At 49.3% G+C, this 19,733-nt stretch overlaps 1 protein-coding gene across 6 annotated transcripts in view; it reads right to left on the minus strand.

The window, feature by feature from the left end:
• The window catches only part of EHBP1 (EH domain binding protein 1), a 2,232,712-nt gene that overhangs the window by 1,431,058 nt on the left and 781,921 nt on the right, over nt 1–19,733 (minus strand). For 4 of the 6 annotated variants that reach the window (XM_078649460.1, XM_078649459.1, XM_078649456.1 and 1 more), the window contains exon 7: nt 5,788–5,910. In XM_078649460.1, the coding sequence (XP_078505586.1) occupies nt 5,788–5,910 (123 nt within the window). Of the gene's footprint in view, nt 1–5,787; nt 5,911–6,969; nt 7,075–19,733 lie in introns of all 6 variants that reach the window. The other 2 variants (XM_078649458.1, XM_078649455.1) reach the window with 1 other exon arrangement.

Here is a 19,733-nt window from a genome sequence, read left to right on the forward strand (position 1 = left end):
GGATCTGATCTTGAACGTGGAAGAGGCGCCGTATGTTGCTGGAAGAGTTCCTGCTCGGCACAAATCCATTTTGATCTGGGTAGATCTGTTTTGTGAAAACCGTGGCATACCTGTCCGCTAGGATTTTCCCGTAAATTTTATAGTCAGTGGGCAGCAGGGCTGTGGGCCGATAGGAGCCTAGTTGGTGTGGATCCCTATCCAGTTTGAGGAGGGAAACTATGACCGACTCGTACATGGACAGTGGTAGGGAGGCATCGTCTAGGGCCGCCTGAAACTGTTTCACCAGCTGAGGGACCAATTGCGTCGCAAAGGTGCAGAAGAATTCCAGCGGTAGGCCATCCAGCCAAGGGGCCCGTGCCTGTAGCACCTGCCTGACCTGAGTCTCATCTATGCGCTCGTCTAAGTCCTGTCAGTCACTGCCCTCTACGCGGGGCAGGCGATACCGGCGCAGAACTGGGTGAGGCGTTCTGCATCTATTGGGGTGGGGTTCAAATATAGTTGAGCATAGTGTCTCTGAAAGGCATCCAGGATGGAAACCTGCGAGTGAAGGAGAGTGTTCGGGTCAACGCGGATGGTCGTGTTCGGCGGAAGAGTTGTATCTTGCTTCACCAGCCATGCTAATAGAGCGCCTGCTTTATCCCCCTCTCTGTGTACTCGAGCCGCGTGTGCCCTAAAATTATATGCGGAGGTCAGCTAGCCCCTCCACATACGTGGTTTTGGAGTCCGCTATTTGGGCTGGTGTGGCTCTAAGCTGGATCAGCCTCCCGCATGAGTGTGGCCAGTGTCCGCTCGGTATCTTGGATGAGGTGCTCAAGGACTTGGCGTACCCCTGTGATGTGTTGGATGCATGTGCCCCGTATTACGACTTTAAACGTGTTCCATTCCCTTGCGCGAGTAGTGGCCGTGTCAGTGTTATCCTGAAAGTAGTTCTGTATGTGTTCCGCTTGTGTTTGTTTGAAGATCGGGTCGGGCAAGCAGTCCTTGGGCAGGCGCCAGGTGGGGACCGGAGGCCTGGGTGGGCGCCATTTGAGTGTGATCGTGTGGGAGTCGTGGTCTGACAAGACTGTACCTAAGTAGTCAGAGTCCAGAATGGCTGGATGGAGGGGAACCAGAGGAAGCTGTCCAGCCGAACTTTGAGGTCATGTGGAGCCGAGTGAAATTAGTAGAGCCGAGTGGTCAGGTATTAAGAGTGCAAGGCGTCAGCCAGCGAGTAGTGTGCTGCACATGCTGCAAACCGTTTGGCTAGGGTTGTGATGGGGGACGCTGAGTGTGGGGGGGGGGGGGTTATGTTCTGTCCAGAGCCATGTTTTGTACGCAGTTGTTTTCCTATCCTAGGATCAAAGGGGTTTGGATGTGGGAGCTTAACGGCAGGAAGAGCGTGTCCCAGAATTTACTATGGTCCACGTTAGGCGTATAGACGCTCGCCAAGAGTACTGGTTGGCCATCCAGAAGGCCTTGTACCAGGGCATAGCGCCCGTCTAAGGGTCCCCCAGGCGTAGGCCGAATATGTAGTAGCGCAGAAGATCCCTCGCCAGCGCATGCATAACTTGGCTAGTTCCCCTGCGGTGAGGTGGGTTTCTTGCAACAGCGCTATCTGCGCCTTCTGGCGCTTTTGGTTGGCCATCCAGAACACCTTGTATCGGGGCATAGCGCCCGCCTAAGGGTTCCCCGGGCGTAGGCCGAATAGTAGTAGCGCAGAAGCTCTCTCGCCAGCGCTTGCGTAACTTGGCTAGTTCCCCTGTGGTGAGGTGAGTTTCTTACAACAGGACTATCTGCGCTCTCTGGAGCTTTATGTAGGCGTACACTGAGTATCGATTGCGCGCCATGTGCATACCTCGCACATTGAGTGTGCTGATAGTGATGGTGCCTTTATGTGCCATTGAAACGTACAGAGGTTGGTGGGGGAGGAGAGGATGGCTGGACCCATCGGTGGGGCGCGACTCCTTTCATTCCCCCCAAGCGCCTGCGCTGTCCTAGTGTAGTTACAACCTCCTGACAGCATGGATAAGGTGGCAGAGTCTAGTGTGGTAGGATATCATGAGGGATGATAACTGGGATGGGGGAATAGCCCCAATGCTGGGGACCTATCGCCTTCGGCGATACGTCCAAACTAACTCTTGTGTGAGAAAAGAGCCTGAACATTCTGTGGGGGTGGCGTCACGCGCCGGTAAGGGGACTTAACGTGAGGGCATTTGTACAATCATTACGCGCCAGCTGGCCTGTAGTGTAAGCAGGTGGGTGTAGTACTGGTGGTTCGCATATTCACTTACCAGGCATTGAGACCTTGTTCTACTAACAGGATCTAAAACCCCTCTCCGCTCGGCTGTAGAGTCTGCTGAGGGCCGGGTCAAATCAGGTCGTCAGCAGTCTGTGGGGTGACCAAGGGCGGGGTTACCGAGTCCACCCTGGATTGTGTCCCCTCACTGTCGTCCTCTCCATCAGAAATGAAATGTGATACTTATATAGCGCATCTGTCACTCCTAACGGAGTCTCCTGGCGCTGTAAATGACAAAGATCAGTTGTGTAAATTAGGGCCAGACGAAAAGAGATGTGGAGCACGGTCAATGTCCATTGCAGGGGAAGAAGGTTGAAGCTCCACTGCTCCCTGAAGAGCTCTGCGTTGCTCATGCACGATTTGTTCCAGATTGGGCGATCTCAGGGCGCTGGATAGCGCTATGGTGTCCCCTCGCCAGTTGCGTCGCTGCAAGCGACGCCGTCTAGAGCCGGGTGTCTTTTGGCGCTGATTACGGGTGGCTGCTGCTTTATGACCCTGCATGTAGTGTTAATCCGCCCAGTCGTGTGCCTCCTCAGCAGTCGTGAAGAAGATGGCGGAGCCGTCGTGTATGATTTTGAGTTTGGCGGGAACAGCAAGGAATATTGTATGATCTCTGCCAGCAGGCGGCGTTTCACTTCCAGGAATGATGATCTTTGCCGCTGGATGGCCCGGGAGTAGTCTGGGAATAACATGATCTGTTTGTTCTCAATGCGGAGGGGGCCAGACTGGCGGGCCGCCCTAAGCACTGCATCCCAGTCACGGAAATGGAGGAATTTCGCTAGCATTGGTCGAGGCGGGGCACCTGGTGGGGGCCAGCGTGCTGGAACACAATGGGCCCTTTTGGTAGAAAAGAACACTGTCTGGTCCGCGCTGGAAGTGAAAGATTTAGTCCCTGTTTCCATGTACCCCACCGGGTCCGCCCCTTCAATGTCTTCTGGAAGCCCAAGTACACGTATATTTCATTGCCATGAGCGGCCTTCTAGATCATCGATGCACTCTTCCATCGTCGACATGCGGCCTAAGAGAGTTTGCAGCGTCTCCTGTTGTGCTTTGACTGAGGGTTGCATGGGGGCAATTAGCTTCTCATCATCCGATACTTTATCCGCCAATTTGCGGTGGTCGTCGTGAAGGAGACTAATGTCCATTGTCAGGGTGCCCAGCTGCTCTTGCATGGATACTCTGGAGTGCTCAATAGCGCCAGTACCATATCTAATTTATCTGAGAGGGATAGGTCCGACGCTGCTGCAGATTCATTACAGGATGCTGATTTTGCACCCATGGGAGAGTTTAGTGCAGTCCCCTGCATCGCGGTATTCGCTGCGGCTCTCAGCTTCCCCACTGTGTCGATTGTAGCAATGCACGGTTGCCAGGGCACTATGTGGGCTCTTGTCGAGCGCTGCTTTGCCTCTGGTTGGTGTGGCACACTATTGATGGACCTGGTAGTCGTTGAGGGGATTGCCGCCGCGTATAGTGAGGAGATGCCGCAGAAAGGCAGGCAAGGAGCGAATGTTAGTAGAGCGCAGCGGGGGTCCCACCCCAGTCAGTCCAGTATCACTTTTACGGCCTACGGGCCAACCTGGTATTGAATTTGAAGCGATGTTAGGGCTGCTGTTGGGCGCGGGGGAAAGGGGGCCAGGCGGGCAAGAGCTGGGCACTCAGGCGGCCCACCAGCTGCACCCAACCTAGTTGGGCCGCTTCTGTGGATCCACCGGGCACACTCTGGGCGGCCGCCCCTAATGGCGGTTGCGCCCTATGCGCCTGTGACCCCCTCTCACCAACGTGCCGTGCCTGCATGCTGCTGGCAACTGTTTGGCTGGACTCGCACGAATCAGAACCTTGGAATCAAGCTGGGGGTCCCCACCGCCTTGACTAGTTAGAGCTCCGTCACTATCCAGGCATGGCACTCTGCGTGGCTCCCGCAGGCTTGCTGTCCATAATTTTCCTTCAGGCAGGGTGCCAGGATCTCACGCACGTTACGGACCCCCGGGGCGCCGCCAGTCAGCACGTTGGGGTCAGGTGTGTCCAGGAGCCACTACCTCGTGGAGGGTCACTGCCTGCTCTGTGCTGTGGGTCAAGGTCTTTGCTGTATTGACCCCTCGAAGGCCCTGGGGCTGCCGCTGGTTGTGATGGTGCAAGGCGGGAGAAGTGTGGAAAGGCGGCTGGACTGCAATAATTAATGAGGTACTGTAAACTGTGCCTGTAGTTGTACACCCACCGGCACTCCACGCGAGGAACGCTGACACTGGGCCCGCCGCACTCCTCTCGCTAATGCAGATCTTGATGGCGGTTAGGCACCATTTTAGGGTCAGGTATGGCCGTTCACAGCAGCTGCCGTTGGCGGGAGCCACAATCCTGGGGCTGGAAGCCTCCCCCTTCCCGCAAACCTGGTTGGGAATGCAGGATACGTCCCCGTTATACTTGGAGCATGTGGCTAGAATCCGGGACATTAATCACCGGCGCCCGCGCCGGGCTGGGACAGAAGAGCTGAGTGCGGCAGCCGGAATGTCGCCGAGCATCGAAGCTCTGAGAGACAGTCCGGTGGGGGCCTCCGCCGGGTGGCTGGGCTCCAAAGTTTCCCCCGTGTTGCCTTCCGGCACTCAGGTGAGGGGCCAAGGCAGTCGTGTTTGCGAGGGTATTGTGGCTTGACAGGAGCGGGGGCCTCCGCTCATCAGTTCGAACTCAGGTCCTTGTAGTGCGGCACAATGTCCAGAATAATTACCACGAGGGGGGGTCCAGTGCCTCGCCGTCACCCCCCGGGTACATTTGGGGTGATGTGGAGCCCGTTGCAGGATCCCCATGAGTCGGCGGGAGCTCAACCGCTGGGGTGTGGGTGCCGATGGTGGGCAGGTGCCATCTTGTTCCTGGAGCCTGGTCTCGTATTGAGCGGCAGTTAACGGAAACGTCGGCTCCGGAGCAGGGTTTAGGTCCATCACCAGGTTCTGCCCGCATTCCGGGGTCGGTGGGTATGTTTGCCAACTAGTTGGACGCGATAGGACGGGCAAGTTTTGTGCCCGTTCACGGAGCCTCAGCAGGTAGCGTCCGCCATCGCAGCCTGATTGGCCACGCCCCCTTCACACACTTTCACATAACCATGAAAACATTCTAGGGTATTCAGCATTTCCTCCTTTTGGAATGCACTGCTCACCAGACTAAACACCCGCAAAGTCTTCCTTTCTGAATTCCTAAATAAGGGAGCTATATCCCAGTCCATGTTCTAAAATCTGTATGCATGAGCCAGCTCATTCTTCACTGCTTTTAAAAAAGCCAAAATGTAGCAACAGTGTCTCCATCATGGTAACCCACACAATTTTCATCTAGGACTTTAAAGCACCAAAAACAACTTCCAAATCCACAGGACATTCGGAACCTGGCCCTTCATCAATAATTAGAACACTGCTAGACTATCCGTGGCAGAGGAGTAGAGCCAAGATGCTACTAGAGTGACATTCTGCATTATACGTCTATACAACATGACATAACAAAACATGTAATAACTGCACTAAAAGCATTACCTTCAACATCGACCTCCCCAAAGGGATTAATTTCGGCCACATCAGAATCTCCAAATGGGTTTAAACTTGAATTGTCCATCTCTTTCTCCCCCTCATCCAGAAAATGAAGCTTGTTGATGAGCTCTGGAAACACACGAAAATACATGTTCAACAGGGCAAACAAAGGCCATGTGCATTTGTTCCATTAACCAAGTGTTTGTCTAGTCCAACCAGCGATAAACTGCAACCCTCCCCTCAAAAAAGTATGATCACAATATCAACCGTATATAGAAATGTAATATGTAGTACATCAACCTTTTCAAAAATAAGTAGTCCAGGTTTTCCGTCGGAACTCGAAGTTTGTACTTAATGACACCCTTCTTATGATAAGATGCAACGCTATAGGAATCAACTTATCAAATGATTATGTGTGGATGGGAGCTCAGTTTGATTTAGTACGGTGGGGTTGTGACATAAGATAAAAATAGCATCTTAAAAGTTGCATTTCATTACTTTTTAGTTATTATGGGCAAGCCACTGGTAACGTTAGTCAACTGTAACTCCATTTAAACTTTGTGTTCTCTCTCTCTCTCTCTCTCTCTCTCTCTCTCTCTCTCTCTCTCTCTCTCTCTCTCTCTCTCTATATATATATATATATATATATATATATATATAAATATATATATATATATATATATTCAGGAAACGAGATTCGAAGGAGCTGGTTTCGAAACAAAAAAAAAATATATATATATATATATATATATATATATATATATATATACATACTTTTTGTGCATTTAAATTTATGAGCACACAAACGTGCATAATTGTATACCGTATGTACGCTGAAGAGGAACCAATTAATGTCATTTTGTTTCCCACACAATCTCTTCTTCACATTTTGAGCCACAGAAGAATGATTGCATTGGTTAGAATCAGATTTTCTGACTACAACGAATAAAAATTAGGTTTCTGCTTCCTTGTAGTGAAAATATATCAGTGTCTGGATAAAATCAAATCTTAAGAAAATTGTTTTCCAAACTACCTATTAAGTTGGATGTACTACAAATTACCGAAGACTGCACTGATGAGAAAGCACAAAGACAACTGACAAGTGAATACAAGCAGAAGTGAGAAGGGAACAGGTCACAGTAAACACAGACATTGAGAAACAGAAAGAAAAGAGGAAAGCTCATAGACCTTCAGAGGTACTGGCTGATTTAGCTGAAGGCATATTTGCTTGCTTTATGCAGTCATCGTGATCTTCATCTAAGCTGCTCAGAGCATTCAACTGGTTTACAATTTCTGTAAACAGAAACCAGTCAAGACAACTATAAGGTTATATCATTACAGAAACTGGAAGAAGCAGCATGCTGGTTCTACAGTGGGAAAATGATACACAGAAGGAGAAAGACGTAAGGATAAGGAGAGGAAGAGGAGGCACTTACTGTTAATTTAGGAGTACATCTAAACAAAAAAGACACTTCACTTTATGGAGCAGCATTATAAAGATCAGCAGTCTTAATATTGTGACAAACTGACCATGCGTAAATCCTTACAAATATCTCTATGCGAGGAGCATTAGCTTTTGTGCAAAATTACACACATGCTATGTGGCCAGACATGCTATTCTGAAAGCAAAGCCAACATTAAATAAATATCTCAATTTCACAGAAGATTACAGTATTCGGTCAGCAAGATCTTCATAAGACAGTTTGATTTCAAGTCATGCATATTCAATAGCAGTAAATGTTTTCCTGGTAAAGGAAATGATAGAAGTGGCAACAAAAATGACGCATTATACTTATCTATTGAGAAATACACACCTTCTACAATTCAGAATGCATAAATATGTACATGTGTCAATGCTTCTCAGGAGTATTCTTGTTGCTCCTTGTGAATTTCAATAATGTCAATAAATGTGGAAATCTGTTACTAAGGTAGGTGTAACCCAAGCAGAGCAAATTTCTATGTTTATGAATCATGTCTTAAGTGTACATTTTTGACAACTGTTGATGTGAAGTATCTCAAGGGACTTACCACTACACAAAAGAGACAGAGGAGGGATGCTGTTCAGTTAGGAATTAGCATACCATTTTCTCAAGTGTTTACTAAAAATAAAATGTTGCCGCCAAGTGATGGTTTCAAAAACAAAATAGAATAAACTTCATTTTGCAGCCAATAAATTGAAGCTATTCTTTCCTCAGTGCCTTCGATAACTTTAAAACATATCATAAGTGTAATGTTTGGCGGCCACAAAGACACAGACTCGGCGGGAACTGTCGAGACACTTTTATTATACGTCTGCTCTCTTCTATACTCATGGGCTAACTGCCTCCTCAGTCCCCGACTCCTCCCTTTCCGCCCGCCTTCGTCCTGCTCCCCGGGCAGGTCATAGTGCCCTCACGTCGTTACATCTCCCCCCTCTGTAAAGAAAAACAAGAACACAACAATGCATCAACACCCTTTCTTTCGCGTCGCTGAATATCTCCACTTACAGTTCTTCAATGAGGCATGACGGTTTTCTAATGGTCCGACTGGGGCGCAACTGAAGATCAGGAGTACCTGACTCTCGCCCATCAGGAGCTAGCGTCGACACCTGACTACTGCTAGCTAGTGTCTCAGATCCATTGTCCTCAGAGACTGGTTCGGTTAGTAGTTCTTTAACACTAGGACTGCACTTCTTAAAGTGCGTCACATTCCTGGTGACTCTTCTTCCATCCGTTTCAGCAGTGATCATGGTTCCTTTCTGCTTCATGACCTTCAGTGGAGTCTCATGATACTTGCAGTCAGTCTTTCTCTGCTGCTCCTGCCGTACCAGCACCCAGTCCCCTTCACGAATTGCAGCGTGGGAGGCTTTGCGGCGTTCATCTGCGTAGCCCTTCATCTTTTCCTTCTTTAGTTTATCCACTGCCGCAATTTTCTCATGATCAGAATCAGGATACAGGGCACTCTCAGGGGGATTCATCATGGGCAGTCTGGTGCGCACTGGCCTACCCAGCATGAGGGTGGCCGGACACTTGCCTGTGGTGGAGTGAGGCGTGTTTCGATATGCATGTAATACTTCATTGAGCGCTGTTTGTATGTTCTTTCGAGTGAGCTCCGCCTGTTGAATGGCTTTCTTGACTGTGGCCATGAATCGTTCCACCATTCCATTTGCCTGCGGCCAGAGTGGTGTGATTTTGCGATGTTTGAAGTTTGGGTGGCGAGCAAAATCGGCAAAGTCATGACTGTTGAATGGGGGCCCATTGTCAGATTTCACCACCTGGGGAATGCCCCAAGCAGCGAAGACTTTATCCAGGATTGGTATGGTGCTGGATGCTTTGGTGGACGTGCTTAGTTGTACAAACGGGAATCTGGAGTATTCATCCGTGGTGACAAGGACGTATTGCGCCGACTTGAACGGCCCAAAGAAGTCAACCGCAACTTGTTGCCAGACACCATCCGGCAGTGGAGACATTTGCAGTGGTGCAGGAGGATGTGGACGGCTCACAAGTTGGCATTGTGGGCAATCTTTCAGCGTTGTCTCAACCACTGATCCAGCGTCGGAAACCAGACTCGCTCTCGCAGTGCTCTTTTCGTGGCTACAATGCCCCGGTGACCTTCGTGGGCTAGGCTGATGACCCCTTGTCTTAGTTGTTTCTGAATTACAATTTGGTTGTCTCTTCGGACGAGACCATTGGCCGCTATTGATAGTTCATCATGGACGTGCTTGATCGCGGACATTTCTTGGTCATCAATCTGATCGCCTTGTCCCTTGACTTCTGTGTGTCGCCAGCTACTGGTTTGGATGCGGCGTTTGACTTCATTTAGGGTAGCGTCTGAGTGAGTGGCCTCGCAGATCGCTTCCAGCGGGACAGCAGGAGGTCTGGCCTGATCCACCACAAAATGTATGTATTCGTCCGCAATCGACCATTTGGATTTACTGGTTAGGTTTGGGTGTCTAGACATGTAATCGGCAAAGGTTGCCGCCTTCCCTGGCTTATGTACAATGGTGTATGTGTATTCCTGTAACCTAAGGCCCCAACTCTCTATCCGGGGTGGCATCTTAGGGGGTTTCCAAAGATGGTGATCAAGGCTTGATGGTCTGTGACCAAAGTAAAATGCTTCCCGAATATGAAAATGTGGAAATGTTCGCAGGCCCAGACCACGGCCAGACTTTCTTTTTCGGGTTGTGAATACGCCCTCTCGGTGTCTGTTAAACTCCGACTGGCGTACGCTACGATGTGGCGTTGGTCATCATCTCTGTCATATTGCGTCAGAGTGGCTCCTAGTCCCACAGGACTAGCGGCCACAGTTATTGCTGTCTTTTTCTTCGGGTTGAAGTAGGCCATGTTTTCGGCAGACTCCACTGCTTTCTTAATGTCTCTGAAGGCGTGTTCACACTGTGATGACCACTGAAATGGCTGCCCCTGTTTGGTGAGAGTTCTCAGGGGGTAGCTTATCGTAGTCCTGTATGTACCTGGCGGAGTAACTGGCCATGCCCAGGAACGAGCGCACGTCCCCAACGTCGCCCGGGCTCTGGGTATCATTTAGTGCAGCTACTTTGTCGGGATCAGGTTTCATGCCCTTTCCAGAAAAGACGTGGCCGAAGAATTTCAGCATTGGTTTATGAAATTCACATTTGTCCTGGTTGAGCGTGAGGTTGGCTTCCATCAGGGCATGGCAGACCCGATCCAGCGCTGTGTCATGCTCTTGAGTGGTGGCCCCGTACACCAAGATGTCATCACTATAGTTCAGTACGTGGGAAACTTGATGGATTGTTCTCCGAATTGCTTCCTGAAAAATTTCAGCGGCCGAGGACACACCAAAACTGAGTCTTTTGTACCTGAAGAGCCCCAAATGGGTTGAAAATGTTGTGATGTATCGAGATCGCTCATGCAGCTCCAATTGATGGTATCCTTTGTTAAGGTCCAATTTTGAGAATATTTTGGCTCCATTGAGTGACGCAATCATGCCACTAATGTGGGGGCCTGGGGGCCTCTCCCTCTCTATGGCAGTGTTGGGCGCTCTCATGTCAATACATCCTTTCTTCGGGACCACTACGACTGGAGAGACCCATGGCTTCGGTCCATCTGTCCACTCGATGATGTCAGCCTCAAGTAGGTCCTGGAGCTCCTTCTCCACAGCTTCTTGCAAATGAAAGGGGATCTTCCTGAGATGTTGAGCCACCGGCGTGATTTGCTCATTGGTGTGGAGCCGAACTTGACAATTCTTCATTTTTCCAAAACCTTGGAAGAGCTTGGGTAATTTTTGAGTGATGTCCAGTTTGTCGTCGACTTTGTTAAGCATGTCCACAAGTCTCAACCGTTCTGCCGTGGGCAGACTCAAGAGGCAGTCAGCTTCAGGCCCATCGATTAATTGGATGTAGGCTTGGATGGTGCGATCTTGATAAGATAGATCCGTCGGAAACTTCCCAAGACTGGGAAACGGCTTTTTGGACATCCACGTGTATACTCACACATGGGCATTGATCAATTTTGGTGGTGTCCTCATTCTTTGGTATTCAGCCACTGGTATATAATTGAGGGACGCTCCGCTATCCAGCACAAACTTAGCATGGTGGGAGCCAATCTTGATGTCAAGTCGTGGATATTCCTTTAGACGGTCGGGATCCGCTACAAAGCAGAAATATATTCGTCACTGTCTTGTGAGATGGGTGACAGTGATCTGGACTCTCTTGATGAAGACCGGCAAGATCGGTATGTCCGGCGGGAGTGACAGCTGGAGTATGACGACCCAGTGGACGAGTCTCGTCTATCTTGCACTGCTCTGGCATGGTGGCGACTGCTTGAGGGACAAAACTGCCTGGTGGGCTCTCGTTGCTCCTCATTATGGGGAGTTCCACACACGCTTTCAAAGTGATTGTCTCTTCCGCACTTCCGGCACCTTTGTCCTAGAGCCGGGCATGTGTCTGCGTGTGGAAAATCATAGCCACATCTGTAGCACTTAACTTGTCGCTCCGATCTTTGATTGGTGCGACTTGAACTTCGGCGCCGACGACTTGAAGGATGGTGCTGCTTTTTGGATCTGGAGGAGCGAGCTTGTGGTGGGGAGCGTTTATGCGTCTGTCTAGACTGAAGTCTGAAAGCTTGCTCACGTTTCTCGCTTCTCCCGGCCTCCATTTTCTTCGCATGCTCGTCAGCCTGATCTATCTCATCTAGTCAATAACTTTTCTTAAGCAGTTTGCATCGCAAAGATTCTTATAAGCACCCTTCTATAATGCTCAGTCTGAGTGCATCCTCTGTGGAAAAGGAATCAAAGTCACAGTATCGTGCTAAGCATCTCAGACTTGTGATGAATACACTCATTGGCTCTCCTTTCTACTGTGATGCCAGGTTGAACATGTATCGCTCATAGTCAACATTCTTTTTGTGTAGGAACTTGCGGTTGAGTGCCTCGCAGACATCAGCATACGAAGCAGCGGACGCAGCAGGTAATTCTTTTATGATCGGTCCGACTTCTTTACCTACTAGGTTCCTTAGAGCGATCAATTGCTGTCCTGCATCAGTCACGTGGGACCCTTTCATGAAGTCCGTGAAATCCTCTAACCATTCTTGCCACCGGAGACCCATACCCCCAACAGATTTAAGAGTGAGGGGCTCCTGAGGACGCAAGAATGACACTCCTAGCACACCCATGGGACCGGGTTCAGCGTTTTCCTGACGAGATCCAGACATCGTGGGACTTTTTCAGTTACTCACTAGTGAACCTCTCTCTCTTCGAGTTGTATTTGACACAGCTTGTTGACTATACTGGCAGCATACGCCAATGCTTGTTGATTTTCTTTATTATTTGTTTCTTCTTATTTTTTTGTAGTTGAACTTGCCAGTGCTTGTTTATGTATCTCGTTACATTCGCCAATGCTTGTTTATTTCTCTTTGCATTTGCCAATGCTTGTTGGCTTTCCGGCTCTCTGCCTGACCCCAAAATGGCCACTGATGATCCCTGACAGGGGGTTGGATGAGGTGCCTGACCTCAAAATGGCCGCCGCGAGAATCTCGTTCAGGCCGAGACTATGGCCTCCTGCAGCCGCTACTGAGAGCCCTTCCCTCCAGAATCGCCGGTACCGGCAGGCACTCACCCGCTCCCAGGCACAGCGTCGCAGGAATACCAGGTGAGGGAGGCTCCTTCAGGCAGCCTCGGGCGATGACAGCAGCGCCGGGGTGAGCTCCTGGCAGGCAGGCAACACGGAGCGCTCCAACCCCACAGCACGCAGCACACACACGGTGCAGCTAGGGTGAGCTCCCAGCAGGCGCACACACCTCTGGACAGCTGGGGTGGGCTCCCAGCGCGCGAGGACACTTGCGCAGCGACTCAGCCGCGAAATAGACAGCCGGCCCACCACACTGGACACGCCACGACTGCCAGGCATCCAGCGACGTACTCCGACGCGGTTAGCCACTTCCGCACTACCGCAGGTCCCGTGGCCACCCTCGTCGCCAGATGTAATGTCTTGGGGGCCACAAAGACACAGACTCGGCGGGAACTGTCGGGACACTTTTATTAGCTGATCCTCTCCCTCACCAGAGACCCTGACACCGCCAGAACCTGCCTACACGAAGGGATGAAAGACATCGCCGAGTGGATGAAGGACAGCCGCCTGAAACTGAACTCGGACAAGACGGAAGTCCTCATCCTGGGATCTTCGCCCTCCGCCTGGGACGACTCCTGGTGGCCCCCAGCCCTGGGCACCGCACCCAAGCCAACCGACCACGCACGCAACCTGGGCTTCATCCTGGACCCCTCCCTCTCGATGACCAGACAAGTCAACGCCGTCTCCTCATCGTGCTTCAACACCCTGCGTATGCTTCGCAAGATCTTCCGCTGGATCCCGACCGAGACCAGGAAGACTGTCACCCAGGCACTCGTCACCAGCCGACTGGACTACGGAAACGCCCTCTACGCCGGAACCACAGCCAAGCTACAGAAAAGACTCCAGCGCATCCAGAACGCCTCCGCCCGACTCATCCTGGATGTCCCCCGACGCAGCCACATCTCCAGCCACCTGAGGAACCTGCACTGGCTCCCCGTCGACAAGAGGATCACGTTCCGGCTCCTCACCCACGCACACAAGTCTCTCCACGACCTGGGCCCCAAGTACCTCAACGACCGCCTGACCTTCTACACGCCCACCCGCCAGCTACGGTCCACCAGCCTCGCCCTCGCAGCCGTACCACGCATCCGAAGAGCCACCGCCGGAGGAAGATCCTTCTCTTACCTGGCTGCCAAGACTTGGAACTCCCTCCCCATCCACCTTCGGCTGACCCAGGACCATCTCGCCTTCAGGAAACAACTCAAGACCTGGCTGTTCGAGCAGTAGCATACCCCTCCCCCCAAGCGCCTTGAGACCCTCCCGGGTGAGTAGTGCGCTATACAAATGGCATGATTGATTGATTGATTGATTATACGTCTGCTCTCTTTTATACTCATGGGCTAACTGTCTCCTCAGTCCCCGACTCCTCCCTTTCCGCCTGCCTTCGTCCTGCCCCCCCGGGCAGGTCCTAGTGCCCTCACGTCATTACAATAAGTGCCAAGTAGTGAACAGGGTTTTAGTTTACTCTCTAAGCAAACCGCATGTTGTCAGCACAGACCTAAAACATTAGGCAGTTGTTGTATGTGAGGTTCAGGAATGGGAACAAAGGAGAAACAGAAAATAATTAATGATTACAGGGACCCCACACAACCTAGGTGCTTTACGCACTTTTGTAGTACTAGAAAGTTTTGTTGTACAAGAACCACTGTTGTACGAAATAGATAGGATTGTTCGCAATGTGTTAAAACTGGTTGGAGAAGGGACATGACGAACCATCATGGCCGCTCAGACATGACCCGTGTGATCTCCGCCGGGTTCGCATGGGAAATTTAGGATTTTGCAACTTTTCTTAAGCAACTTGGCCCACACCGGGGCCCTGCTGCTGTGGACAGGGTCGGATTGGGATCACAATTTGGCCCGTGGACACCTTAAAAAAAGTGGCCCACATGCGCGGATTTCACCCATTTATAAAACAGCATTTGGCTAGTCTCATTGGGCTCATTTTTAGGAAATGTTTGATAAATTACATATTTTAAAGCTCATAGAGCCAGGTGAAAGCTAGAAGCACTACCTTTTGACTGGTGGAATGAGGTGAAATAAACTGGCCGAAACGCCACAACTCCTAATGCAGACTCTTAAAACATGGCAGACAGAAGATTATTTTTTATTTTATTTTAAAGTAAACTCAGCCCGAGGGCAGTGATTATATGAGCACCAGTCACATTAAAAAAAGATCAAATTAATGTTTGTTCTAGGCCTTAGGCAATTAAGTTACTTGCCCAGAATCACAGCATGTTGCACTGAGCGCTGACCCTAACATTACATCCTTTCAATTTTTCTCGCTGAAAGATGCCTCACAGCGAGACCTATCCATACACCCGTCCGTCTACCAAGGCCTGAAAGACTCTGGCACTAAGGTGCCAACAACAGGCCCCTACACTTACCCTTCAACCTCCCCAGCCAAGTATGGCCTCTGGGCGATGACATAGCAGGGGAGGGATAAAGTAAAGTAGAGAGCTGCTGCTACTCCAGGGAGCTGAGGTGATAATGGTCCACCGGCCACATAACCTGCTCCCTGCCAGGTGCCTCAGTTTAACAGCACAACAGGTAAGTGAGCGTCTGCCCCGGCTCCACGGGGACTAAGCTAAAGTCTTCAGGGGCGAGAATACTGACCGAGAGACGTTGCTGCAAGCTACCCCCTCCGAGCCTGCCATGATGCTTGCTCCACATTACAGAGGCTGGGCTGCGAAGAGGCAGTAAGGCATCGATGCCCACGACCCGGGTCCGCCATTTTGTGGATTCTTGTCCTTTCCTTTGGTCCACTGGATTCCATCCTGCCGACCTTCATTGATTTCTCTTTTGCTGGACTGCCTTATCTCTTTCTTCCCCCTCAGGTCCCCCTCTCTCCTCTCACCAATCTCAGCCTCCGACTCTTCTCCCGATCTATCCGTCTCTACCCCTTGATTTTTTTTTATTTCCCTGTTAACTCTGTAAATATGTGATATATACATGTCCAGCCTAATCGCTAGTAAAATGTAATCCTGTGCAAACCTAATATTTGTATATATATGTATATAGAGATAACTCTAACCACTAGTATATGTAGTAGACCCTTGTACTCACTACTAATCCTATGTGAGTCTTAGAGTTTATCCATTTGTATCTCTTCCTTGAGTGACTTTACAACTTGTACATTTGCAATTTTCTCTGTTTGTATCTCTTCCTTGTGTGACTTTACAACTTGTACATCTGCAATTTTTTTCTGTTTGTATCTTTTATGTAACTCATGTAATCCTAAATCCTTATGTATCGCAACTGGTTCTTTTGTAAAGCGCTCTGACACCTTTGGGTAATGTTTGCAATATATAAAATCGCAATAAATAAATAAATAAAATAAGGCGCTGTGGGCCGGTTGATTGAGCTAACAAAAACTGGCCCACTGGTGACCCTGGGTACTGGCCCATCAGCCGATGCCCGACTGCCCGCCTTCCCAATCCGATACTGGCTGTGGACCATGGAAGGTGATGACGAGAAGAATAATTAATCCTCCCCTTCCTCCAGAAGCACTGACACGAGAACCATGGGCCTCAGAGACGGGAGACACGAGCTGTGGCACAACCCACTGAAAAGTGCAAGATAGACCTGGTGAAGCCGGGTTCCCGCTCAGCGAAGCACACGTCGTGACTCCGGTGGAAACAACGGCACAATCCTAATTCACCCCGGATGGCTTTCTCCCTGCAGTGGAGCAGTATGGCAAGGCCGAAAACGACAACTGGAGAGACTGCACCTACACCAGGTACGGAGGGTGGGAGGCCCGGGAGGAATCACCTTACCTTTAAGCTGCTCCTAGAGGGGCATGGGAACATTAGAGCAGTGGAGGAGACAGGAATCAAGAGGGAGGGCGGGGGGTCGCAGCACTACAGACGACCGCACCGGGACACCAATGATGCCCCCTTTGGCTGACCTCAAGATCGGGGTCGCGCGCCAATGAGCTAGGGGAGGAGGACGTCTGCTCTAGGCCGCCGTGGATTGTGCTACTGCACCACCGTAAGCAGGGATAGAAAGCGCTTGATTAAGAAAGGAAAACAAAAATAAAATATAGACATTATTGGACCTTGGGAGCGCTGCGCTGTCGATTGCCTGTATACCCAGGCCTTCTCCCTTTCTATTATTGAACTCCCTCGGCCACGTGGCGTTCCAGAAGCCTCCTGTTGGAATTGGGGAGTAAGACCCTGCAAAGGGTTTGAAGTAGAGGCAATGGTCAGAAGAAAAGAGCAGGGGGCGAGGTCCTCTTTGCCGAGTGTCTGTTTAATGCCTGCAGCAAAAAGAAGATCTAATAGGGCTGATTTCACTAGTAATACAGTTAAATAAGTTTGCAACCCCCTCTCTTCTGTGAATTTCAAGACAACCGAAGCGTGTCGCCGTGGTTGAATTCTAATTCAAGACTTTGGAAGCTAAAATGCCCAGGAGTCCGACAGAAATTCAGCTCTATATTCTATAATCCAGCGCGCCTTGTGTCCTTCTGATATGCATAGGGAGTTTCAAAGTCGTCGGAGGTTTCTAGCAGGTACGAAGAATGGAATGAAGTGAGAGCTTGCACTTGCTTTGAGAAATGGTAGAATTATGGGTCGTGGGGCTGAGGGCTGGGAATTACTGTAGCCATGAAATACTTAATTTGTACATGTTTATTTTTAGGAAATGTCTGCTTTACAGTGCCTTGAAGCACATGTGTGATATTTGCACTTGCATGAATCTGTCAGAAGTGAAATAATATAGCAAGCAATAACTTTCTGTAATCGCAACATCTTTATCTATCAAACCACTAATATCATTGAGATTCAGTGACTTTGTCCTCCTTATTTGTACAAATGAAACCAAAAAACCTTTAAATAACATATTTTACATTCAATTACTTTATTATTTCAAAACTATGTATAAGAATGTTTTGTAGTGCGTTACAGACTGTATCAATATTACATTTTTCATATGTAGTTTCTTTATGGGTATTTTTTATAGCGAAAGTGGCTATTTCCTAAGCAAGCTTCAGTGTATTAGAAACACGCTACTAATCTGTGTCTAGCCTGCAAGACACAGATTTGGATCATATTAGGACCTCCACAGCCATTCTTCTTTCCAAGGTCGATAAATTCATTACCATGGAGGGTTGGTGGTACAAAAAAAAACTTAGGAGCGAACAGTCATGTAAACTGCAGCAAACAGAAACATCTACAACTGTGCAGTCACGCAGTCTGACTCTGCAGTGCTCTGCTCAATTTTCAGCTGCCTGCCATTAGCACACTTTAGTTCGGTGAGTTTTTTGAGTTTCTCGTTGGTCAAACAGTTGTAACTTGTGATATTTATGTTTTCCTCGTCATCTTCATTACTTACTTTTGCTTGCAAGAAAATGTCACTCATAGCTGTTGAAATGTCACTCATAATTTTCCTGAAATTATGATGTGTCACATATACCAATCTGAAGCCTTGGCAGCTATGGAAGCCAGATCACACAGCAGACACTGCAGAGGTTGGGGACTTGACTTTTCAGTGCTAGGTATCCACATCCTGGACTGGAGCAGATGGCAAGGAGTTATTCAGCACTACTCTAACACAAGGAAACAAGGTATGCTTGCACCTAGAAGTGAGATCATGGTTTGGAATCCTCCCCACCTGTCCTAAGGACAACCCAAAGGCAGGTAGGACACACAGGGCTACCTTAAAAAGAGCATCTGGTACAGCCACTGGCGATATGGGGGACATTTCAGTGCCATTCCCTAATCAACAGGAATAGTCACGATCTACATGCCTCTGAAAAAATCACAAACGAATAGAGTGCGAGCTACTTCAAACACGCTGAGGCGAGAGACCAATATCCGCTTGAACCCTTGACTGGCGTAATAGAACTGATTAAGAAAAACTTGATATCCCCTCTCCAGAACTTTAAAAAAAGGAACTGTGTGAAAAGCTCAAAGCTGATCTTGCTACCTCTCTAGAGACTCTTCGATCAGACCTCACCTTGAAGTTCACTACTCTCCAATAAGATGTGGACTGTGTTGGGGGAATGGACACTGGAATTGGATAATGCCTCCCAGACTCTAGACTAAAGAATAGGCGGACTCGAACGCTCCTCTTCACAATGTCAAATTCATTTAAAAGCTACTATGGAAAATCGCTCCAGACGCAACAACATCAAACTATGACACTTGGAAGAGGGGCTAGATCTAGAGGCCTTTGTGGTTGGCTTGTTCTCGGAGCTCCTGGGAAAGAATGGCCCCAAAGTCAAGCTTGAACAAGTCCATAGAGTGGGCCCTTTCCTTCATGGCGAAAGAAAGCGACCATGAGATGTCCTGGCAAAGCTCCACTCTTTAAAAGTTAAAGACGCAATCCCACAGGCAGCGAGAAAGGTAGAGGAGATTTTCTTCCAAGGAGCATCCGGCTCTGTTTTTCAAGCTATTGCCCTAGCCACTTTTGCTCGTTGCCTACAATTCAAACCTCTTACAGACAAGCTGCGCAAAAACAACATGAAATATAGATGGACTTATCCCTTCGGAATTGCATTCAACTTCCAGAATAAGCTATCCCATTTCACAGATCTTCAAAAGGCAGCAGCTTTGTTAGGACTAACAATTTTAGAACCAGCAAACCCAGATGTTTCACCTGAAGGCCAATTGACAAGTAATCTGGCTGGTTCTAGCACACAGCAATGGTTCTGACAAAGACGATCAAGACGAAAGGTGAAGCAAAAGACTCTGGGCAACAATGCCCATGCGGATTCCCTAACACATGGCGCTCATGACCCAGATGCCATACTAGAAATTGTTAACTGAAGAAGACTTTTCTAAGGTGCTCACAGAGGTCTTGATATCGGTAGAGTAAGCATAACCCAAGAACTCTTCTTACTCTATCCCCGTTGAGACTCTACAGGGGAGAC

This window comes from Lissotriton helveticus, chromosome 6, assembly GCF_964261635.1.
Source record: "Lissotriton helveticus chromosome 6, aLisHel1.1, whole genome shotgun sequence".
NCBI lineage: Eukaryota > Metazoa > Chordata > Amphibia > Caudata > Salamandridae > Lissotriton > Lissotriton helveticus.